General features: G+C 36.2%; 1 protein-coding gene across 9 annotated transcripts in view; it reads right to left on the bottom strand.

Annotated features, from left to right (window-relative positions):
- Window positions 1-26,242, bottom strand: part of LOC127847049 (phosphonopyruvate decarboxylase-like) — a 57,869-nt gene that overhangs the window by 20,455 nt on the left and 11,172 nt on the right. For 4 of the 9 annotated variants that reach the window (XM_052378583.1, XM_052378584.1, XM_052378586.1 and 1 more), the window contains 4 exons: window positions 16,012-16,145; window positions 11,132-11,146; window positions 4,235-4,382; window positions 3,455-3,585 (listed from right to left, as the gene is read on the bottom strand). In XM_052378583.1, the coding sequence (XP_052234543.1) occupies window positions 3,455-3,585; window positions 4,235-4,382; window positions 11,132-11,146; window positions 16,012-16,145 (428 nt within the window). Of the gene's footprint in view, window positions 1-3,454; window positions 3,586-4,234; window positions 4,383-11,131; window positions 11,147-16,011; window positions 16,146-25,101; window positions 25,172-25,339; window positions 25,580-26,242 lie in introns of those variants that run through there. The other 5 variants (XR_008033797.1, XM_052378580.1, XM_052378582.1 and 2 more) reach the window with 4 other exon arrangements.

The following is a 26,242-nucleotide window of genomic DNA, read 5'->3' as shown; positions in this document are numbered from 1 at the left end:
ATGCAAAACTAGGCCTATCTGGACACACTACTAGTATGTGTTTGGTATTAGATGCCCTGATGAAATTATGTTCATCTGATTCTGAAAATCCTATTTACCTGTGCTTTACCAATTACAACATATTATTTCAACATAAAATGGATAAATGAACATTTCATTATTTGTGGTTTTAGAGTTTCATATTTTATTAATTTAAACTTTCATGCTTACACAGAATGGTACCTTCAACTGAATAACAAGAGGGCCAAGATGGCCCTAGTTCGCTCACCTGAGAGGAGTCGGTTCATTCAATCTTTACCAAATGTCAAACATGACCTAGATATTGTCCAGACAAACATCCTGGTCAAGTTTCATCATTATTTCATCTGCGAGTCATGATCAATTAACCTATAAAGTTTCATGTTCTTAGGCGTAAGCATTCTTGAGTTATCATCCAGAAACAATTTTTATAAGTTGAGTCACCGTGACCTTGACAGCCATTGTGTGAATACATTTTTTGGCACTGTGACCTTGACCTTTGACCTAGTGACCTGATAATCAATAGGGGTCATCTGCGAGTCATGATCAATATACCTATGAAGTTTCATGAACCTAGGCATAAACGTTCTTGAGTTATCAATCAGAAACCATTTTACTATTTCAGGTCACCGTGACCTTGACCTTTGACCTAGTGACCTGAAAATCAATAGGGGTCATCTGCAAGTCATTATCATTGTACCTATAAAGTTTCATGATCCTAGGCTTTAGCTTTCTTGAGTTATCATCCAGAAACCATTTTACTATTTCAGGTCACCGTGACCTTGACCTTTGACCTAGTGACCTGAAAATCGATAGGGGTCATCTTCGAGTCATGATCAATGTACCTATAAAGTTTCATGATCCTAGACATAAGCGTTCTTGAGTTATCATCTGGAAACCATTTTACTATTTCGGGTCACCATGACCTTGACCTTTGACCTAGTGACCTGAAAATCAATAGGGGTTATCTGCGAGTCATGATCAATGTATCTATTTAGTTTATTGATCCTAAGCATAAGTATCTTGAGTTATCATTTGGAAACCATTTTACTGCTTTGGGTCATCGTGACCTTGACCTTTGGCCTAGTGACCTGAAAATCAATAGCGGTCATCTGCGAGTCATGATCAATGTATCTATGAAGTTTCATGATCCAAGGCATAAGTGTTCTTGAGTTATCATCCGTAAACTATTTTACTATTTCGGGTCATCGTGACCTTGACCTTTGACCTAGTGACCTGTAAATCAATAGGGTTCATCTGCAAGTCATGATCAATGTACCTATGAAGTTTCATGATCCTTGGCATAAGCGCTCTTGAGTTATCATCCGGAAACCATCTGGTGCACGGACGGACCGACATGAGCAAAACAATATACCCCCTCTTTTTCGAAAGGGGGAGGGGGGGGGGCATAATGAGAAAACTGCCCCCCTCCCACCATGTTATTCAACTGACCGAAACCATTTTTGAACTCAACTCTCATATCAAGGAAACAAATGTTCTAAGCAAATTTCATGAAAATTGGGCCAAAAATGTGACTTCTACTGTGTTCACATGTTTTCACTATATACATATAGAAAAAAATGCTTTTTTCACCGATCCCAACCATTTTCAAACTTGTCCGAGATATCAATAAAACCAATGTTTAAACCAACTTTCATGATGCTTGGGCAAAAATTGTGACTTCTAGAGTGTTTACAAGGTTTCTCTATAGCCAAAAAGGGAAAACTGCCAATATATACATATAGAGAAAAATGCCCCGCCCACTGGCGGCCATGATTTTTCACCGATCTCGACCATTTTCGAGCTCGTCCGAGATATCAAATGAACCAATGTTTTGACCAACTTTCATGATAATTGGGCAAAAAAAATTGTGACTTCTAGCGTGTTTACAAGGTTTCTCTATAGCAAAACAAGGAAAACTTCCCTGCCCACTGGCGGCCATGTTTTTCAACGGATCGGAACCACTTTTGAACTCAACCAAGATAGCATTAAGACAAACATTTTGACAAAGTGACATGAAGATTGGGCATGAAATGTGACTTCCACAGTGTTTACAAGGTTTTTCTTTTTTTTTACCTAGTGACCTAGTTTTTGACCCGGCACAAACCAGTTTCAAACTCGGCCGAGATTTCATTGGGACAAAGCTTCTGACCAAGTTTCATGAAGATGGGACAAGAAATGTGGCCTCTAGAGTGTTTACCAGCAAATGTTAACGGAGGGACGGACATACGACGGACAAAGACCGGTCACAAAAGCTCACCTGAGCAATCAGGTGAGCTAAAAATTGTTAATTAGTGGTAAATAAACAACATTAATTATGCACAAGATGTTTTACAATTGTGTAAAATCTCAATTACGTTTTTACAGATATTTTCAATTGACAAGTAGACACAAAAAATAACATATAGGCTGGTGCTATGAAAGAAGTTGTCATTATAAATTTCATTAAAGACAAAACATTTCAATGATGGCACATTCAGCTGCTTGTTTTTATGTTTAAATTTCATTTTATTTTCACAGTAATATTTGTTTGATATTTAAAGAATAAGTCAATGAATAATGTCACTGTAATCAAATATTCACAATTCAAACTTATAACTCTGCCAACTGAACGTTTTTTGTTTGATTACAACAGAAAACATCACAGGTGCACTTAAAGGTGCCTTTTCACAGATTTTGGCATTTTTTAACTTATTCATTAAATGCTTTATATCGATAAATGTAAACATTGGATCGTAAAAGCTCCAGTAAAAAATCAAGAATAAAATTAAAAAAAGGAAAAGAACATTGCCCGGACCAGGTTTCGAACCAGTGACCCCTGGAGTCCTGCCAGAGTCCTGAAGTAAAAGCGCTTTAGCCTACTGAGCTATTCCGCCGAGTACACTTAGTAGACGTATTTTATACCTTATATAAGCAATTTTCGTAGTTTCACAAAACTTAACGACAAAAACAGAACTCTCCAAATTATTCAATCGTTTCGCGTTGCAACGCTTTATAATTTTTAGGTTTTAAAATCGTCAAAAGATGCATATAATGGCTATATTAGACCATGGTAAATGTTCAGTATTACTGTTTCCTCACAAATATCATAACGAAAACGAAAATTTGCGAATCTGAAACAACTTTTTTCAATTTTGTCAATTTACCAAAGCGTGAAAAGATCCCTTTAACTCTTTCAGTGCTGGAACCGAATTATGAAGGCCTATGCAAGCAGTTTGGATCAAGATGAGACGCCACAGAACGTGGCGTCTCATCAGGATCCAAACTGTTTGCTATTCTGATAGCATTCTTTGAAAAAAATCGAAGAAACTGCTAATTTTATAAATTCAGCAGACGACATTTTAACAGAAGACAAATTTCTCAGCATGCAAAGGGTTAGACTTATCAAACAGTCAAAAACAAGTTCCTGCTGAAGAGATTGTCAGTGAATGCTCACCTGAAGGTAAACCATTGCTGCTTTTCCAGTTGCCAGGTGATAGCCTGTTGCTAGGGCAACTGCACTCCCCTCGTTGGCAGTGATAAGGTGATTTTCTTTTGATACATTGTTTGTCACATATGCGCAGAAGTCTGCAAAAAAGACAGGAAAATGTATGCTAGCTCATAAGTTTTCAAGGTCTTTAAAATAAAATGGACATGATCATAAAACAACAGACCTAAACCTAAAATAGAATGGTCAATTATACATGTGACATGATTTCAATTTTAGTAGAAAAAATATTTAAAAATCTTCTGTTAGCTTTATATTATTTTTGAATTAAGCATTGGATGAATCTGATTTTAAATAAATATACCGTGTCTTGTAAACTACAAAACATTTCGGCCATTGCAAACACGGCAGATAAAGAAAGGAAAGTTCCATATAAAATATTAAAACCAGCATTTAGAGGTTAAAAAGGTCTGCAAATTAAAGAAAGGAGCAATACAATTCTTTACCATCAGGATGACTCCTTGGTGTTCACTGTTTAATAAATGTAAAAGTAAATGTTTAATAAATAATGCAAATGAAAAGTTAAATGTGTAAATAATTGTTGGTAAAAAAAACACATAACTTTTTGGAAATTTTTGTCAATTAACACAATTTCCAATGCGACCAGACTCATTTTTACATAATTTCTAGATTATTCCTGCAGTTTTTAAAAATCATATGGTATTGGTGTAAAGTGTGTTGTTTTATTTGCAGAGCATGAACACTTTATTTGAATAACAAATAACTAACCTTTCAGCAGTGAGTCTGGTACCCCGCAGAAGAAGTTGATATCGATCCCTCGGAGCTGATTGAAAAACGTGGCCGGGTCAAGAAAGTCACGTACAAGTTCTGTTAACTCCCCAGCCTCTTCATTCAGCTTCTTTTGCTGATCATATTGCTATGGTAACAGAAAAGTGGTTAATGACGCTTAAATCTCTGGTCAAAAGAAATGCATATACTAAATTTGGATTTGAATCAATTTTTGGGGGTTGAATTTAAATGATGATTAATTCAGTGAAAAGTTTTCAATACAAAAGGGCAGAATGTTCTAAGGCCTTTTCTTAAGACTCAAAGGAACTGTTCCAAGTAGGCAGTGTTTTCTATGCCCCAACAGCTAGCAGCCATGTTTTGTTATGAACCAAAAACATTTTTAACTTACTCAAAATATCATAATGACACAATAAAAACAAAATCATTAAAAAGTTTCATGATGACTTAGTTACAACTGTGATTACTAACTCTTTCAGTGCTGGAACCGAATTTTGAAGGCTTTTGCAAACAGTTTGGATTCAGATGAGATGCCACAGAACGTGGCGACATTTTAGCAGACGACCAACTTCTCAGCATGCAAAGGGTTAAAGTGTTCAAATGGTTTTACTATAAGGAAAACTGCCCCACCTCATGGAAGCCATGTTATTCAACGGCCTGGAATCTTATCTCACTTTAACGAATTGATATGAGCAAAACTATGTTGACAAATGATGGTCAAAACTAGGATCTTTTTTTTTTTGGGGGGGGGGGGGGGGAAAGGGGGATTATTTTAGGAGAAGCAACAAATCTGTGTTATTTAAATATGAGATTTTTCAGAATTCCAGTTTTAAATAACAGCTAGCTTACTTTAACAAAGCCTGAACACTGACATCAAAACCAGTTAATGTAGAATAGCTTGACGTTTTCTTCGAAATTCCAAGCTTTAAAGTGTTTATACATTCCAGCACTATGCTTGATAGAAAAACAACTTTAACAAAAGTCATTCAAGACACATTCATGTGGAAAAGTTGGATAGCTTTCAGAAAATTCTGACCAGATATGTGACCATGACCATTGTGGACAATGCATATGTGACAAACATACAAATAATAAACTGCTGTTAGGTACATAAAGGAGTCTTCACAAACAAAGATTCTATGACATGTTTCAAGGGCTAATGACAGTAAAATTATTTAACAATTTTTTTAAATAATCAACAAAAGTATATTGAAAACAAAACCATAAACATTATATCTGCAAGATTTGTTCTGTCATTCAAATGAAATATTTCAAGTAAACTTTTTCATATAACTGTATAACGTGACATTAGAATAACACATCAAACATGAAATATATAGATCCATTTTCTCACACAGAGCTTTCAATTAAATCATGTTATGCATATACATTCCTTCAATAATGGTGCATTGGTCAATTTCACTGAAATTTTAAACTGTGTACATGCACACATTTATTTAAACCCCAAAAAGTATAATTTTATGGAAAATTTAATTTTGATGATGGGATACAATTATGCTTGCATCTATTTTACAAATAAATAATTATAATAAATAAATGTGTAGACTATGTAAATGTAACTAAATGTGTTTATGTCTCATGTACCAGTGCTTATATCCCTTGACTTGTATATGTCCATTAAAATCTCTTGTGAGATTCAGTCCCTTGTCCTGAGTGCGTCCAGCCATGTACTGTGTTGTCGTACTAGTTTTGTTCAGTGAGAATGAGACTTATCAAATAAACAAGATTTTTATTGGTCAGTACCAAAAACCTAGTAAAATTCATTGCCCATTTCTTACCATGCTTCCCTTTTCTCCCAGACTGTGGGAAGACAAACTTTTTATTTAAATCTAATATATTACTGTAAGTTTGTTTTTTAAATCTACCAACCTGGGTGACCAACCTGGGTGAGTAAAGATTATTTGTGTTAAGCAAGTATGTATTTGTCTGCAATTATAATGAAATAAACTATTTTGCAACATTGTATTTATGTTTGTAAGGTTGTGGCGTGGTTCAATTGTGTTATTTTGTGTTTTTTTTTATAATTCTGTACTTTCAGACATGTAACATCAATCCTTGGGCAGCGTTTTGATTTATTTGAACCCCTACCCCACTACAATTATAACAGGTAATCAAAGTACTGACAGTACTGGTGTGACGATGCTTTTGAGAGGATGGATATAAAAGTATCAAGTTAAGTTTATCTACATCACCACAATCACCACAATTGTTTATGTTGGTACGAAAAAAAAATTTGGTACAAAAATTTTGCGACAAAAATTTGGGTATGAAAACAAATTTGGGTACGAAAAAATATTTGGGAACAAAAAAATTGGGACCGAAAAAAAAATGGTTACGAACAAAAAATTGGGGGTGAAAAAAAATTGGATACGAAAAAAAAATTGGGTACGAAAAAAAATTGGGTACGAACAATTTAAGGTACGGAAAAAAAATTGGGGGAATGGGAAAGTAGTACCTGTGGGGAACTTGACCCACACTCGCACATTTTCGGCCCTTTCCGTCAAACATCAGATAAGTTCCTCGAGGCAATAGTATGAATACACATTTCGGAAGCGGTAATGCGGTCCTACCTACGCGCGTCAAAATGTAAGCGAAATATGTACACAAGTCTGTCAGGAATGATTGAATTAACGAAGAAAATCGTGTATTGATGTAAGTTTTTTGAAGAAATGTGCAGAAAATATATTAAACAAGAGCTGTGTTTGTGAAACACAATGCCCTCTGCTGCGCAGCTTTGAAGCCATATATTTTACCTTTAACCTTGAAGGATGACCTTGACCTTTCACCACTCAAAATATGCAGCTCCATGACATACACATGCATGCCGAATATGGAGTTGCTATCTTCAATATTGCAAAATTTGACCTTTGACCTTGACCTTGAAGGATGACCTTGACCTTTCACCAATCAATATGTGCAGCTCTATGAGATACGCATGCACGCCAATATTGAAAAAGTTATGGCCAATGTTAAAGTTTTCGGACAGACAGACAGACGCTTTATATTTGCTATTTGACCTTGAAGGATGACCTTCACCTTCACCTTTCACAACTGAAAATGTGCAGCTCCATGAGATGCACATGTATGCCAAATATCAAGTTGCTATGTTCAATATTAAAAAAGTTATGGCCATTCAAGTTTTCGGACGGACGGACAGACTGACACACTGACTGACTGACAGTTCAACTGATATAGGCCACCCTACCGGGGGCATAAAAACAAATGGCGATATTTTTCTCAGCCCCATAATTGTTAATAGTTTGATATCACAAAATGAAAGTGAAAGTAGAACTGTCAAAAATGACAATCTGTCAACGTGTTGTTTTTGCTGGCACGAGAGGGCGATTACACTCAATGTGTTCACATTTTGACCATAGGCTTTGTCAATGACCTTTATAGTATGGGTAGCTTTGATATTATTTATTGCTATCATGTAACTGCATGATTGTGTATATGTTTACAATACACAAAGCATAAATAATGATATAAATATACTGATTGAGCTTATAATAATCTGAGAACTATAGCCAGGTCAATTAAGGACTTATAATACAATTTTGTGTCCTGATTTCATGAAGAAATGACCATGCATGTCCTAGATTTCAAATTCAAGGCCCTGGTGTGATGACACATTGGTAGCATTACCATTAAACTGTTACCAGGCTTATGAAATTAGTTTTTATTGAACTATCTAAGGAAATCTAAATCAGGCACTGATTTTTCTTGTTTTAATACAGTCATACATCAGTTGTGGCCTCTGGGTAATGACCAATTTTTGCTTGCTTGTCACACCCTTAAAACTTTCCACACGTCTATAATAGCAAATCTGGATTTAGGTGATCTTCAATGGTACATTTAAACTTTAGCTCTGTTACAAGAGTGCTGGTAAAGTCCAGTCACATATTTAAATCTAGGCCATGTCAAAATCAAAGTGTCAAAGACAAATGAAAGATGCGTTCATTAATTATTGTCCAGTTGTTTACTACTGCTGTAAGTTTTTATATAATATGACTGATAAACATCATGTGAGAGAAAATTCACATTATCATTGAATATCAGGTTTAGCAGCCTTTTAGATAACAAAGTATGCTAGTTTTCAATGTCGCTTCTGGGGACCAAACCCGTAGGGCTTTTAGGAAGATTCTGAAATTTTCGATCCCTCGAGAGCAACCAAACCAAAAATTAAGTCAAATATTGCCGACTCGGTTTTTTGAGTCGGTTCATGAGGGATAATGGAGCTTGATTGGTCATTGTCGGCTCTGGTACTACTTACATGTACCCCGGGTACTCTTAAGTATACTTACATGTACCCTGGGTACTCTAAGTATACTTACATGTACCCCAGGTACGGCAAATAAACGTAATTGTACTCGGTCCATATTAGACTGTACCCGAGTTGTATTCGCGCCCAAAATCCGATGTTGTAAAACGCGCAACCGATTATCTTAAACACACTTCTCTTAAAAAAACACTGCATCAACATGCTTTTTGAGTATGTGTTCCGATAATATAGAGGCCATTCTACAGAAAAATGACATAAATGTGTATATATAATTCTTACAAAAAAAAAGTGGACAACGACTGATTTAGGGTTAAATTTCCCGGGTACATTTTAGTATATTTACCGTACCCGGGATACATGTAAGTATACTTAAGAGTACCCGGGGTACATGTACGTAGTACCCGAGCCGACAATGAACAATCGAGCAATACTGGAAGGTGCAAATTCTCTCACGCCCCCTAGCATCGCCTTTAGCAGAAAGTGCTGGAGTCATTGATCCCGAGGGACAAGAAAAACAATTGATTAATGTTCAAAATAAATAATTTGATTAATGACAATTCTATTATTTGAGCCAGGTCACAGGAAAAGCGCAGTCAAATCAGTATCCAATTGAATTATTTGTTATTGTCAGAAAAACGCTTTTAAGCAAACAGCTTTCAAGCGACTGCAGGCTGATCTAGATCCAAACTGGCCACAATCGCCTTAATGTCTCTTTTACTGTGACACAGTTCATTTAACTTTAAAATGATAAAAAGTACTAACACTAAGAAATAGTACAAACCAGTAAAGAGTTTGAAATCAATGTTGAATTTCAGGACAGCTTGGTGATCTGCAAATTCCTGATGAAATGTTGATATCGGGTATCATAGTCATTCAATAAGTCGCAAAATGCTCAAATACAATTTATAAAGCACAATGTGACTTATATTGATAACTAAAAATACCAGTATGCCAGTTTTGCCGTGTCAAGCTGTTACGATCCAGAAAGTCCTTCAATCATATCGAGTATATATCCTTCGAATTCCAACTATTGTTGTCATAAGCGGAGATTTAGTGAATAAATAATTCATATATCCTAAATGACACCTTCTAAATAGCGAAACAAGCCAATTTATGCAGTAAGAAATTTTTAATCGAGACTCTCATGGGGGCGGCCATTGTTGAATGTTGAAACACGAACGACAACTCTGCTAGGAGAATGTTATCAATGCTAGCAATCTCCTACGCAGTGGGGAATGCAAAAGGGAGGTAACTGAAAAATCGAGTTATCTCAATCGAACTGGCTCGGTCTTTTACAAAGGTCGCCATTGTGAAATTTTTTTGGATGGTTATGATACCTTGGACGATGCTGTTCTAGCATCGTCAAAAATGAACATTAAGCATTGATGAAATTACAAATTAACGCTGATACTGATATGACAATCCAACTCTTGCATGCACAAGCAAATGATTTCTATATAGGCTCCCATTATAGCCTTACTAACATACCTCTAGCAATTCACACACCAGGCATGCAAACATTTACAAATTAATTAACATGAACAAAAGCAAAAACTAATTTAGGTAAGAACAAACAAACAGACTTATTTCATTGACACAAACCATACACGTATAAATCCATGTTGACATCTAAGTCAGGCACACATGTTAGTAAACAAGAGCACCGCATAACAGGTGCCATGCTCGGCTGCGGGTACAGTTTTGAATAAATAAAAGCTTGTCAGAATTTTTTTATTTTTTTTTTAGAGGTCACAGTGACCTTGACCTTTGACCTAGTGACCCAAAAAATGGGTGCGGCATGTAGAACTAATCAAAGTGCAGATACATACGAAGTTTCAAAGTTGTAGGTTGAAGCACTTTGATTTTAGAGCCAATGTTCAAAACCTTTACAAAATGTAAAGGTTTTAGCACAAAGCGGATGACACAACACGACGACGGACACGATGAGCTGGGTATGACATTACCTCGGGTTTTCTGCGGAAACAGCCGAGCTAAAAATCAGTTCTATTCTAATGAAGCACAATTATTTATCTAGCAGGGTAACAGTGTAACATGTAGCATGGTAACAGTGTAACATGTAGCAGGGTAACAGTGTAACATGTAGCAGGGTAACAGTGTAACATGTAGCAGGGTAACATGTAGCAGGGTAACAGTGCCTCATACTTAAGCATGCCCTTACTTTTTCCCCAAAGTTCTGACAAAATGTGATGGAGTCAGTCTAGAACCTGGTAGCAACCAGGTGAGGTAGGGTCTTGATAGATATGCAAGGTTTCATGAGGTTTTAAAAAGCATGTCACGTATAAGTATGATCATGGAATAGGCATACATGTAAACAAACGGTTGGACCAAATGTTGAGCCAGTGTTAAAATGGACTTATTGAGGACTCTTATGACAATGTACGAATGCACAAGTGTAGAAGAGACATTGCATAAACATTCATTCAAAGAGCTTTCACTTTTTATCAAGTTTAAGTTTGAAATGTCCCAACAAACAATAACCACCAAGTGATGACCTGGAGAAACTAGAAAGAACGTGTTTTGGTAAAATAGGCACCATAAAAACAAATACAACTTACCTTAACTGGGTCTGTCTGTGTTGATATCATGAAAAAATAAAGACTTCATGTTAACAATGCCATTAAATGATATCATACGTACAGTCGCACTATTACGTTATAAAAGTGTAATAACCATGACATATCAATGACAATGTTAAGATAATGTTTTGACAATACAAATCAATTACATGTTAATATGGTATCTTTACAAAAAATTATCAATGATGTTTTAAAAAAACCTCCCACCAAAAATGACATTAAATTAAAAGAGTGAAGACTTTAAATCCCACGATAGATATGCATGTAGAATACAAGACCTAAGCAAAATACATCAATCTAAATTTAAGTTTTTGAGCAGAAACTGTTTTTCCTGCTTTAAGCAAAAAGTGAACATGACCTTTAAAGGGGTCTTTTCACGTTTTGGTAAATTGACAAAATTTAAAAAAGTTGTTTCAGATTCGCAAATTTTCCTTTTAGACTTAGTTATGATATTTGTGAGGAAACAGTATTAACTAAACATTTACCATGCTCTAAAATGGCCATTATATGCATCTTTTGATGATTTAACAAGGGACAAAATTGTCACAAAACCAGGTTTTCATTGTGAAAAAAAATCTGATAAAGGGAGAAAACTCAACTGAACTTTTGAAATGAACAAACAAAATTAACCCCCTTTGTAATTTTGTTTTTAAAAAAAATCTATTTTTAGTCGTGGCGACCTTGACATTGGAGAAATTGACGTGATTCTTTCGTGCGACACACCGTCCCATGATGGTGAACAAATGTGCCAAATGATTTTAAAATCTCACAATGAATGACATAGTTATGGCCAGGACAAGCTCATTTATGGCCATTTTTGACCTTTGAACTCAAAGTGTGACCTTGACCTTGGAGATATCGACGTAATTATTTCGCGCGACACACCGTCCAATGATGGTGAACAAATGTGCCAAATGATTTTAAAATCTGACAATGAACGACATAGTTATGGCCCGGACAAGCTTGTTCCGCCCGCCCGCCAGCCCGCCAGCCAGCCCGCCCGCCCGCATTCGCCAATCTAATAACCAGTTTTTTCCTTTGGAACACCTGGTTAATTTTCCTTCGGAAAACCTGGTTAAAAACCTGGATATTATCAATTGTTGCAACACGAAACGATTGAATAATTTGGAGAGTTCTTTTGTTGTTGTTATATTTTGTGAACTTTATATAAAGTATAAAATACATCTTTCATTGCATGAGCACAGTTGGCTGAGTGGTCTTAGTGGTAGACTTTTACTTTAGGACTCCAGGGGGTCAGGGGTTTGAGCCCTGTTGAGGGTTACTTTTTTTCTTTTTTAAATTTTATTCTTGATTTTTTACTGGAGCTTTTTTTATCCAATGTTTACATTTATCAATATAAAGCATTTAATGACAAACTTCAATACATGCCAAAATCTGTGAAAAGGCACCTTTAGGCTTTATATGAATGCTCTATATGCAATTCGTAGCTAGGTCAAAATAAAAGCAATCTTTGCACACATTTAAGTGCAACACTTACATCCAAACTTAGAGCCTGTCATTCTATAAAAAAATAGCAGTGACAATGACCGTAACCTAATTGGCCCTAAATGCAAACTAGTGCTAGATATGCAGATAAGCTATATACAGACATAATTCATATCTATATTTTTATTTACTTTATGTCTGAACATATTTTTTATTAGTATACATATAAATATTCCAGCTGATCATGTAAAAATGAGTCGTATACCATATATGGCCTGTGTAGCACCAGACCAGCCAGAGCAATTTTCAAAAATGACCAAAGTTTGGTCAGCAGCTACTCTGTCAGCTAATGAAACCACAAATTTTTGGATGGCTTTATAGGGGACAGTGTAGCTCCTGGCCAGACTGCCCGCATGCCCAAGATATGAACTGACGCACTTGTTATCAGGGTTAGTTGGTTTAAAAGTACCATGTTCACACACAATAATGCCAGTAACTGATAACTGCTCTCATTTAAAATAAAGGCAACAGAATCACAGGCCATAGAAATGATTTCATTAGCAATCCCAACGCATATAATGAAGTCGTACCAGGGATCAAATTTACAACCATTGCCTTTATAGTTATACTTTATGAGTTTCAAACTTGGCAAATATATCATGGGACAATTTTCATGACAATTGTGTCAGAAATCTGACTTCTAGAGCATTAATAAAAGGTTTTGATGACACACAAGTAACAAGAGGGCCAAGATGGCCCTAGTTCGCTCACCTGAGAGGAGTCGGTTCATTCAATCTTTACCAAATGTCAAACTTGACCTAGATATTGTCAAGACAAACATCCTAGTCAAGTTTCATCATTATTGAACCAAAACTCTGGCATATTGAGTGATTTTGCTTTTGTAAGATTTGACCTGGATGTTTCTATATTTTGAGTTGACCCCCCTTACCGAACATCAAACTTTGCTTACAAAAATAAATATTATGAAAAAGATTCATAAAATCTGAAACAAAATTGTGACCTCTTGAGTGTTTACAAGGATTTTGTATAATATAATGAAAATTTGGACAATCTAAAGGCAATAATTATGGCATTAATTATGTGATATATATAAAACCAATCTTTTCACCATGTTTCATGATGATTGGGCAAGAAATGTGACTTCTAGAGTGTTCACAAGCTTTTGTTACTATATAAATTTGAGAAAACTGCTCCCCCCCCCCCAGCTGCCATGTTATTCAACTGACCGGAACCATTTTCGAACTCTACTCTCATATCAAGGAAACAAATGTTCTGACCAAATTTCATGAAAATTGGGCCAAAAATGTGACTTCTAGAGAGTTCACATGTTTTCACTATATACATATTGAGAAAAATGCCCCGCTCACTGGTGGCCATGTTTTTTCACTGATCTGGACCATTTTCAAACTCGTCCGAGATATCAATAAAACCAATGTTTTGACCAACTTTCATGATGATTTAACAAAAATTGTGACTTCTAGAGGGTTTACAAGGTTTCTCTATAGCCAAATTAGGAAAACTGCCCCCCCCCCCCCCCCTGGCAGCCATATTATTCATCTGACCAGAACCATTTTCTAACTCAACTCTCATATCAAGGAAACAAATGTTCTATCAAATTTCATGAAAATTGGACCAAAAATGTGACTTCTAGAGTGTTCACATGTTTTCACTATGTACATATAGCGAAAAATGCACCGCCCACTGGCGGCCATGTTTATCACCGATCTGGACCATTTTCGAACTCGTCCCAGATATCAATAAAACCAATGTTTTGACCAACTTTCATGATGATTGGGCAAAAATTGTGACTTCTAGAGTGTTTTCAAGGTTTCTCTATAGCCAAATAAGGCAAACTGCCCCCCCCCCCCCCTGGCAGCCATGTTATTCAAGTGACCGGAACTTTTTTTGAACTCAACTCTCATATCAAGGAAACAAATGTTCTGACCAAATTTCATGAAAATTGGGCCAAAAATGTGACTTCTAGAGTGTTCACATGTTTTCAATATATATATAGAGAGAAAAATGCCCCGCCCACTGGCGGCCATGTTTTTTCACCGATCTGGACCATTTTCAAATTCGTCCGAGATATCAATAAAACCAATGTTTTGACCAACTTTCATGATGATTGGGCAAAAATTGTGACTTCTAGAGTGTTTAAAGGTTTCTCGATAGCCAAATAAGGAAAACTGCCCCCCCCCCCCTGGCAGCCATGTTATTCAACTGACCGGAACCATTTTTGAACTCAACTCTCATATCAAGGAAACAAATGTTCTGACCAAATTTCATGAAAATTGGGCCAAAAAAGTGAATTCTAGAATGTTCACATGTTTTCACTATATACATATAGAGAAAAATACCCCGCCCACTGGCGGCCATGTTTTTTCACCGATCTGGACCATTTTCGAACTCATCAGAGATATCAATAAAACCAATGTTTTGACCTTTTTTCATGATGATTGGGCAAAAATTGTGACTTCAAGAGTGTTTACAAGGTTTCTCTGTTTACAAGGTTTCTCTAAAGCCAAATTAGGAAAACTGCCACGCCCACTGGTGGCCATGTTTTTCATCAGACCGGAACCACTTTTAAACTTAACCAACATATCATTAAGACAAACATTTTGACAAAGTTACATGAAGATTGGGCATGAAATGTGACTTCTACAGTGTTTACAAGTTTTTTCTTTTTTTTGACCTAGTGACCTAGTTTTTGACCCGGCACGACCAAGTTTCGAACTCGACCAAGATTTCATTGGGACAAAGCTTCTGACCAAGTTTCATGAAGATTGGACAATAAATGTGGCCTCTAGGGTGTTTACGAACAAATGTGGATGGACGGACGACGGATGGACGGACGACGGACAAAGACCGGTAACAAAAGCTCACCTGAGCAATCAGATGAGCTAAAAACACAAAACTAACAACAGAAAAGGCCAATCACAATAGCTCATCATAAGCATGTTATGCTCATGTGAGCCAAAATAATCGCATGTTCTTACAATCTTAACATGAACATAGAGTAAACTCTTGTGCATGGTATAGTTTCATGTGAATCCTGAAAATTATGCTTGCTAACATTTACAATCAACCAGGTAAATACACACTTGTTGCAAGCTCAACCATGATGATTGATTTGGCAACGCATGCTTATCAGGTATAAACAATTAGTTTTGAATATGGAAGTCTCCTATGTAAAAATGTTTTTTAACATTCTGATTTAAAATAGTTATAATAATTAGAGTTAAAAGAAATTTGCAATAATAATTCAACACATAATTTTTAATTTGTAAGTTTTTGTATGATTTGTAACTTAATATGACAGAAAAAAATTACCATAAAAGAGTATAGGGTCCATCATCGGCTTGAGACCAGTTTGTAAATTTGCATTATCTTACCTGGAATGGGGGTGGACTGCTGTGCAAACCTCGCATCAGGCTCTGGCAGAATGACCCCAGTCTAGGGAGCAATACTAGACCTCGTCGCAACGACATTTCTTTGTTTGACGGTGTAACTGTTTTCTTACAGAAGGCTGCAAAGTCAAAATAGATATGTAACATTGTAACAGAATGCTGTGCCTTTCAAACTTTACATTTGAGTCAGTGAATATTTTCAATATTGAACATGAGCACTTACAATATCTGTGAATCCTTACATCCTCTGGGATAATGTAGGATTCCTGTGAACATCTAAAATCAAATTTTGACGAAATTTACAATCATAACTGTGAAAACTAGAGCTTTGTCACAGACGTGACGAATACCCCCACATGCCGCATTGACACATAGTATTTTGCATGCCGTCTTCACAAAAAACAGCGGACACCATGCTCAATTTTTAAAATGCACTAAGTGACCCCTTGACCAAGTTTTTGACCCAGAAAGGCCCATGTTCTAACTTGGCCTTAAGATCATCTCCATAAAGCTTCTGACCAAGTTTGGTGAAGATCGGATGTAAACTACTTGAATTAGAAGGCGGACACCATGCTGAATGTTAAAAAACGCACTAAGTGACCCCGTGACCTAGCTTTAGGCCCGGAATGGCCCATGTTCAAACTTGTCCTAGAGATCATTTAGATAAAACTTGTGACCAAGTTTGGTGAGGATTGGATGAAAACTACTTGAACTAGAGCTTTTTCACAGACGTGATGAATCCCCCACATGCTGCATTGACACATAGTATTTTGCATGTCGTCTTCACAAAAAACAGCGGACACCATGCTCAATTTTTAAAATGCACTAAGTGACCCCTTGAACTAGTTTTTGATCCAGAAAGGCCCATGTTCTAACTTGGCCTTAAGATCATCTCCATAAAACTTCTGATCAAGTTTGGTGAAGATCAGATGTAAACTACTTGAATTAGAGAGCGGACACCATGCTGAATGTTAAAAAACGCACTAAGTGACCCTGTGACCTAGTTTTAGGCCCGGAATGGCCCATGTTCAAACTTGTCCTAGAGATCATTTAGATAAAACTTGTGACCAAGTTTGGTGAGAATTGGATGAAAACTACTTGAATTAGAGAGCAGACAACAATAATTGGTGAGGTTTAAAACGCAATAAGATACCCCGTGACCTAGTTTTTGACCCGGCATTACCCATATTCAAACTTGACCTAGACATCATCTAGATACAACTTCTGACAAAGTTTGGTGAAGATTGGATGAAAACTACTTGAATTAGAGAGGGGACAACATTGTGATGTTTAAAACACACTAAGTGACCCCGTGACCTTGTTTTTTACCCGGCATGGCCCATGTTCAAACTTGACCTACACATCATCTAGTTACAACTTCTGACCGAGTGTTGTGAAGATCGGATTTAAACTACTTGAAATAGAGAGCGGACACCATGCTCAATGTGTAAAACGTACTAAGTTACCCTGTGACCTAGTTTTTGATCTGGCATGGCCCACAATCGAACTTGGCCTTCAGATCATCTAGATAAAACTTCTGACCAAGTTTGGTGAAGATAAGATGAAAACTACTTGAATAAGAGAGGGGACACCATGCTGAATGTTAAAAAACGCACTAAGTGACCCCGTGACCTAGCTTTGACCCGGCAAGGCACATGTTCAAACTTGGCCTTCAGATCATCTAGATACAACTTCTGACCAAGTTTGATGAAGATCCGATGAAAACTACTTGAATTAGAGAGCGGACAACATGCTGAATGTTTAAAACGCACTTAGTGACCCCGTGACCTAGTTTTTGACCTGGCAAGGCCCATGTTTGAACTTGGCCTAAACATCACGTAGATACAACTTCTGACCAAGTTTGGAGAAGATCGGATGAAAACTACTTGAATGAGAGAGCGGACAACATGCTGAATGTTAAAAACGCAATAAGTGACCCCGTGACCTAGTTTTTGACCCGGCAAGGCCCATGTTCGAACTTGGCCTAGACATCATGTAGATACAACTTTTGACTACGTTTGGTGAAGATCGGATGAAAACTACTTGAATTAGAGAGCGGACAACATGCTGAATGTTTAAAACGCACTAAGTGACCCCGTGACCTAGTTTTTTACCCGGCAAGACCCATGTTCGAATTTGGCCTAGACATCATGTAGATACAACTTCTGACCAAGTTTGGTGAAGATCGGATGAAAACTACTTGAATTAGAGAGCGGACAACATGCTGAATGTTTAAAACGCACTAAGTGACCCCGTGACCTAGTTTTTGACCTGGCAAGGCCCATGTTCGAACTTGGCCTAGACATCATGTAGATACAACTTCTGACCAAGTTTGGTGAAGATCGGATGAAAACTACTTGAATTAGAGAGCGGACACTTAATACAGACCGACAGACCGACCGACCAACAGACACTAAGTTCACTCCTATATATCCCCCTAAACTTCGTTTGTGGGCAGGGGATATAATTAACATTTATGTGAACATTTATACTCATGACATTGTATGAGACATTTATATCATTTATACGAGTGAAGAATTTTCTAAGACATTTTATAAACGTTTCAAGACATTTATGTTTGTAAATTACAGGTGAACATCTTTTCCCACTATAAGTGTCAGGCGAAATAATCAACCATATCAGTCCAAATGTAATATAATTTTGGGAAAATTAAAAATTGTGTTTGCAAAATTAACAAGAAATGTGTTTATCAGAAACACAATGCCCCCCTAATGTGCCGCTTTGAATTATTTTTTTTACTTTTTACCTTGAAGGATTACCTTGACCTTTCACCACTCAAAATGTGCAGCTCCATGAGATACACATGCATGCCAAATATCAAGTTACTATCTTCAATATTGAAAAAGTTATGGCCAATGTTAAAGTTTTCGGACGGACGCACAAACTGACAGACAGACAGATGGACAATTCAACTGCCATATGCCAGGGGCATAACAATTTATATCCTGAGGCTGTAAAAGTTTACATTATTTTTCTGGAATTTACTTTAATGGCACTTAATTGTGCATAATTATTTCTCTATTGCAAAAGAACTACAATAAATCAAAAGGATCATGTTCATTTTATTACCACAACTGCATTGGCTTAATTTTTACGAAATAAATCATTTTGCAACACAACAAAAGAATGTCTCATGTCACTTACAAGTACCTACTTGCACTAGATATTGACTTGTAGCATAGTTATTTTATAATTATTTCTGTTCAGCCATCATGACTGGCTGCTACTAGCGAGGGCTTTAACATATTAAAGATCTGGTATCAAAAAACTTACATTGATTGCCAAAGTTATACCACACAAACACTTATGAAAAATACAGGGGAAAAAATGCTCATTTGCTGTACATGTATTTATTACAACAAGTCATATAAAATATATCAATACTTGTACAATATTGCCTTCAAGGTTTCAGAGATTCCTGACATGTACTAGCTCTTCAGTGCAGTGTTACATGATATGACAATTATGTGAACACGTGATATTTTTCATTCCTATTTTCATCACATTTCAAAAACCACTTCAAATCTGTTGATCTGAAATTATGAAGACTCATACAATATAAGGAAAGGTCTAAGATGGTTTAAATTTAATATATTTTTGCAAATATTCAAAGGAAAATAAAAAGAGTATGATTAAATAGTTCAATCAGAAGTGTTAGACTAAGCAATACTTTACATTTAGCAATTTATTAGAAACTGTAAAAACACCCAACACTGCTTTTCACCCTGCCCCTTTTCGCAACACACTGTACCTTTTGTATTTGAAGAATCTCACTTAAATGTCACGGTTTAGCATCTGATGTCTTCATAAACTTACTATGAGTCAATGTTTTTTTATGAAAATTTTCACTGCATGTCAAGCTAAATATGATCTGGATCATTATGGCAGTTGTTAAATGAGCCGGCTGGTAAAGTTTAAATAACAAGGGTGTTACATAATGGAGATTATTAAAGTATGCTCCTAATATAACTTATTCAACAACAAGTTACTATCCAAGTTTATACTACAATTACATTAAGATTAAGAGAATAGCGGTTTATTTAAGAAATGTGTTCCTTAATCAATTCAGTTTTTCTGTGTAAAAAACTAACACCACCTGACAAAACAAGATAATGTTCTATGCAGACAAAATCACTACTTGTTTGCGTATTTAGCCTTTTATAAAAATTGTTGACACGAAATTGGTATGTGTCCTTTAAATTCTCTTATATTGACATACCGGTACTAATCGCATGTTAAGAAAATGGTACATAACCTAAATGCTTAAACTTTATGTGCTGTTGACTTCTTAACTTAAGATGAGAAAATAGTTCAAGCAGGAAATTTATGCTTGGAGTGCTCTCATATGATGATTTTATCTGACTTATTAATTCCACAAAGTAACTGAAAACAAGAGGTCATGAAAGGCCCAAAGTCGCTCACCTGAGATAGAAAGAAATGACCTGGTTTTTGCAGCCCAAGATATCAATGGAACAAATGTTCTAACTAAGTTTCATGAAGAATGAACAACAAATGGCCCCCTGGCGGCCATGTTTTTCAACAGACCTGAACCATTTTTGAACTCTTCCAAGATATCATTGGGACAAATCTTCTGACAAAGTTTCATTAACATCCAACAATATATGTGGCCGCTACAGTGTTAACAAGGCAATTATTCATGACGCACAACGGAAGACAGAAAATTGAAAAAAGTTGGTCACAAAAGTTCACCATGAGCAAAAAATATTTTGCTCATAAAGATTGTCAAAATGTTTGAAGATGATATTATTAAAACTAATTGAGTAAACTATATCAATATATGATAACAGCATTTGCACTCAGCAAGTGTCATTCAGATTGAACTAAAAAAAGTATTCACAATGTTTCACTATAAACTTCACATTGTAGACATACAAAACAAAATTTTACTACAGCCATATAAGGAAAAATTCCCCGCCCCTGTGGTGGCCATGTTTTTTAACCAACCGGCATCATTTTTGAACTCGTCCAAGATATTATTGGGATGAATCTTCTGACCGAGTTTCATGAAGATCAGACTATAAATGTGGCCTCTAGAGTGTTTACAAGATTTTACTATAGCCTTATATAGCCATATAAGGAAAAATGCCCCGCCCCTTGGCGGCCATGTTTTTAAAGCAAACGTAACCATTTTCGAACTCATCCAAGATATCATTAAGACAAATCTTCTGACCATATTTCATCAAGATTGGACAATAAATGTGGCCTCTAGAGTGTTAACAAGGTTTTACTATATACAGCCATACATGTATTAGGAAAAATGCCCAGCCCCTGGCGGCCATGTTTTTAAACCAACCAGCATCATTTTCGAACTCGTCCAAGACATTATTGGGATGAATCTTCTGACCAAGTTTCATGAAGATTGGACAATAAATGTGGCCTCTAGATTGTTAACAAGATTTTACTATAGCCATATATAGCCATATAAGGAAAAATGCCCCGCCTCTTGGCAGCCATGTTTTTCAAGCAAAGGTTACCATTTTTGAACTCATCCAAGATATCAGTGGGACAAATCTTCTGAGCAAGTTTCATGAAGATTGGAAAATAAATGTGGCCTCTAGAGTGTTAACAAGGTTTTTCTATAACCATATAAGGAAAAATGCCCCGCCCCCTGGCGGCCATGTTTTTCAACCAACCAGCATCATTTTCGAACTCATCCAAGATGTTATTGGGATGAATCTTCTGACCAAGTTTTATGAAGATCAGACAATAAATGTGGCCTCTAGAGTGTTAACAAGATTTTACTATAGACATATATAGACATATAAGGAAAAATGCCCCGCCCCTTGGCAGCCATGTTTTTTCAAGCAAATGTAAACATTTTCCAATTAATCCAAGATATCATTGAAACCAATTTTCTTACCAAATTTCATAAAGATTGGGCAATAAATGTGGCCTCTAGAGAGGTAACAAGGCAAATGTTGACGCTGCACAACGCACAACGGACGACGGACAAAAAGCGATCACAAAAGCTCACCATGAGCACGTTGTGCTCAGGTGAGCTAAAAAGAGCAAATAATAGATTATTTCAAAGTCTCTTTAAAAGACCAGGAACGAATTTTGATTAATTCTATATGCTTTCAGTTTGGCGAGTTTAAACTTCAGTAAATCATGACTGTTAATGCCAATTTTGAAATCATTTAATTGTTATGTGTGCCCTTACATTGTTTATTGATCAATACAATGTTCAAATTGATCAATATTTAGTCATTGGTAGGGTTATTTTACTACCGATATGTCTTAATACCCTTTCCACTCAGAAGCAAAGTGGAAATGGCTACGTGCAAACTGCATAAAACCAGAACAGCCTGCCAGTTACTGAAATGTGCCTTAGCCTGTGCAGCCTCCCGGACCTATACAAACTTTGTGTGCAGGTCCCTGGCCTGTGTGATCTGCACAGGAAATTATTGGTCCCTGGCCTGTGTGATCGGCACAGGTAATTATTGGTCCCTGGCCTGTGTGATCTGCACAGGTAATTATTGGTCTCTGGCCTGTGTGATCTGCACAGGTAATTATTGGTCCCTGGCCTGTGTGATCTGCACAGGTAATTATTGGTCCCTGGCCTGTGTGATCTGCACAGGTAATTATTGGACGAGGCTTTTGCACATGCATTGAGCGTGATTTTTTCTACTGCATGACTCATATAAATTCAATTTTTTTTTAAGTTAAGCCATATAAACATGCCTTTAACTAACCTGCAGATCATTAACTAGATTTTGGCACAGCTGTTGAATGCAAACTATTCATGGTATTGATGATAAGTTTCTGTTAAAAATGACATGAAATTCATAGAGCCTAGAGGAGAAGGATGACATACAACAGCTTGATATGCTACTAAAAAGTAAAATTGTACACTTAATGTGAGTCTATACAATCTCATCATATGACATTGCCTTAAAATTCAATTAGAGAAAGATTTTTTACTGCTCACGTCAGTCTAGTTGGGTGATATAAAGCCCTTATTATAAAAGTTGAAGTTGTTATTTCGAGAATTACTTATTCATCAAATCCTGTAGAATCTATATCTTGTAAATATGGTAGTTCTTCTTGAATGCATAGGTACCAGAAGGGACAATAGCTGGGAGTTGGATTATTGCAAATAGTAAATTAGGCTAAGTGGTCAATACATAGTAGGGCTAAGTCAATACATCTTATATGAATCTCCCCCCCCCCTCCCGTCCCAAAAGAAAAATAATTATTGCAAAATTCATACATACTGTAATTTATAGAATGTTACTCATTCTTTAAACCAGTAATTTGTAAGTCTTGACACGCCATGTACACAAGCGGATACAATACACTTGCATAGATACGGTCGGTACAGTGTTTCAAAGGTTTATCAATCAAACTTTATAGTTAGATTGTAATGAAGGCATGCAAGCGTTTGCGACAGCTTGAATACCATACATGCCAGATGTCCCGATCTCGGCAGGTTAGTCCCACTTTTGGGCCCTTTGTCCCGGCGTCCCGATATGAGACGATTTGATTTGTCCCGACATTCGTAAACGAGAGCGCCAATGGCGTTGAAAGCATAGTTGCAAGATACAGGGAAGTTGCTGCTGAAGTAAATGTTGGTTACCATATACTAAATAATCGAGTCATGAAGGCGCTGTACTCTCTAAACAAATCATCATATTTTCCTCGAAGGCATGTTTTACACTTTAGACTGTTGTTCTGGTTTTATCGTTTGGAAATATTGATAGGGTAAGAATTGATGTTCACTGCTAAATCCCTGAAATAGGATACAGTAAGAGATTAAAGTAAAAAATGGCACTGCAAAAGGTTACAATCCACTAGAAAACGGCCGAAAAAAAAGAAGGTGCAAAAACAGTCGATTTTGATTTGAGTCGAATTCTTTTTTGGTTTGAACATGACATATCTTTTTTATTGCTTAAATCGATTCAGCTAAGAATGCCCGTCAAGAAAAAGTATGGTTATGGGGGTCTTTTTCTGGCAAAATGTTGAATTTATTTTCGCTCAAAGTTGTCGCTTTTACATTGAAACATATAAGGAAACTATTTAGTATATTTTGACCTGTTTACGATTTGTGACATTACGAGTCGCCTCCCTTGTTGGTTCATTCTACCAAAATGTTATATTTTTAGAAACGGGAATTCCAAATCGTGACGAATGTGAATGGTCACAAAATAACATAACTATGAAAATAAATATGTACAATTACATTATTTCACGCATACCATTATGCAACCATCCGTTTTCTTTTCCGATTTGATACATTTACAGCTTTTCATTTAATATTTTACAGACACAACACTCGTCCAGAATTCGTGGGAATCCATTAAATTCGATGCCTAATTTAAACCGTTAGCTCTACTGGTAACGTTAATTTCTGGCTTAAAGTAAATCATTTTAATTTTAATTAACACATCTCTATTACTTTCAAACTCTACTTCATCAAATCCATAGAAAGGCAGGTCAGAATCCATGTCATAAATCAGAAAACTATGGTACTCCGCCATTTGAAAATTTAACATATCCTTAAACCAGGGCCTAATGAATTCAGTTATGTTAACATTTAACCTCTCCCAGAACAGTAAATAAAGGAAATGGAAAGTAGGTGTGAGGTCACTATCAACAAGAACAGAATTGTTTTACCAACGAAATTTGTTTTAGTTTCTTAGAAGTTTTTTTCAAGTAAAACGGTGTCAGCAATATTCTTGGAAGAAAACGTTAGAAAAACGTTTCTAAATAAAAAATTGTAAGAATTACCATATACTATATTAAATAGATATTTCGTCTGATTTTTGATAAGGTTAGGTAGGCTTCATAATGGTCAACCGTTCCATGTTGGTTTTCCAAATGTAGCTCTAACTTAAGCATAGGTGCGTTGTAGCTGAAATAATTTGCATTCAGAATAAATCTGAGCCAAGAGTCTGCCAAAGCAAAAATCATCAAAAGACTATATGGCGGCAATTCATACTGACTAAGGTGCGTTGCACCTATGCTAAAAACGATGTAAGGTCTATAGGTTCCCAATAAAATTCGCTATTAAAGCTCTGTTTCCTTAACACTTACCACCGCTAATCCCTTTATTGCCCCCAATTAACAATCCGATTCTACTTCGTGTGTACCAGTCTTGTTTTAGCTGAAATAATTCGCATTCAAAATAAATCTGAACGCTGAAACTCCGGTCTGTAAAAACCATAACGAAAAATAAAAACAATACTATTATGGGAATTACAGTATTTACAAGTGTATATAGCTAAAATCTACCCGTTGATTGACAAATATGAACTAAGATCACAAAAATTACCTGTATTTCATTCGAAATCATAGACACTGAACAATCATTTTCTCAAAGGAAACCATTTTGGCATTGTTGTTGTTGTTCTTATTTCGTACCATAGCTATTTCGTACCTTTTACTTTTGGGGTATTTCGTTACTGTCGATTCTAACATTTTGAGTTATAGTAGTTATAATTATTCTTTTGCTTCTTTTTCTTCTCATGATTATTATTTCCAACTTCATTTCTTACTGTTTTGTGCATATTGCACACTTTTGTTGTTTGAACTCAGTTACAAACATAGTTGAATTTAACCTCCACCAAGGGAGATAACATGGTAGCGAGACAATTCACCCCCAAGACAATTCACCCCCAGGAGACAACTCACCCCCTAGGCAATTCACCCCTGCTCCCTGGACAATTCACCCCCATATATTTTTTACATTATGTATAGATTACTATTATTCCATAACATGTTTGTTATTATCATTGCTGATTTTTAATTTCTTTCACTTGGAATTAAGACAAAATAGAGAGATCATTGTTTGCAGCTTTATTTTCTCAAAAGATGTCTTTGAAGTCATTTAATTCATTTAATTATTAATGACCATAATGAGGTTCATTAATTGTGTTTTTGAATCTTATAATTGATGATTGTTAGGTTTTGAAGTTCTTTTCAATTGATTCGATTGAAGCTGGTGTGTTTTTGAAGCCTTTTATCACTTCAGGTAAGTTGTGATAATCTTTACATGGATCTTTCCAGTGGAAGTTGGATGCAGAGGATTTCCATCACAGTCGGTGTGGAAGATGTTTGGAGCACTGGGCGCTGAAGGAAGAGTCAGGAAGACTACAATCCACGCCCTGGGCAAGGCAGCTGAACGAGCATCAAGTTGGCTCTGGTGAAGACGCAGCGAACCAAATTGGCAGCCATC

The sequence above is a fragment of the Dreissena polymorpha genome, chromosome 10 (assembly GCF_020536995.1).
Source record: "Dreissena polymorpha isolate Duluth1 chromosome 10, UMN_Dpol_1.0, whole genome shotgun sequence".
NCBI classification, from domain to species: Eukaryota; Metazoa; Mollusca; class Bivalvia; order Myida; family Dreissenidae; genus Dreissena; species Dreissena polymorpha.
The sequence above is the reverse complement of the archived record's forward strand: the minus strand, read 5'-3'. Positions and strand labels throughout refer to the sequence as shown.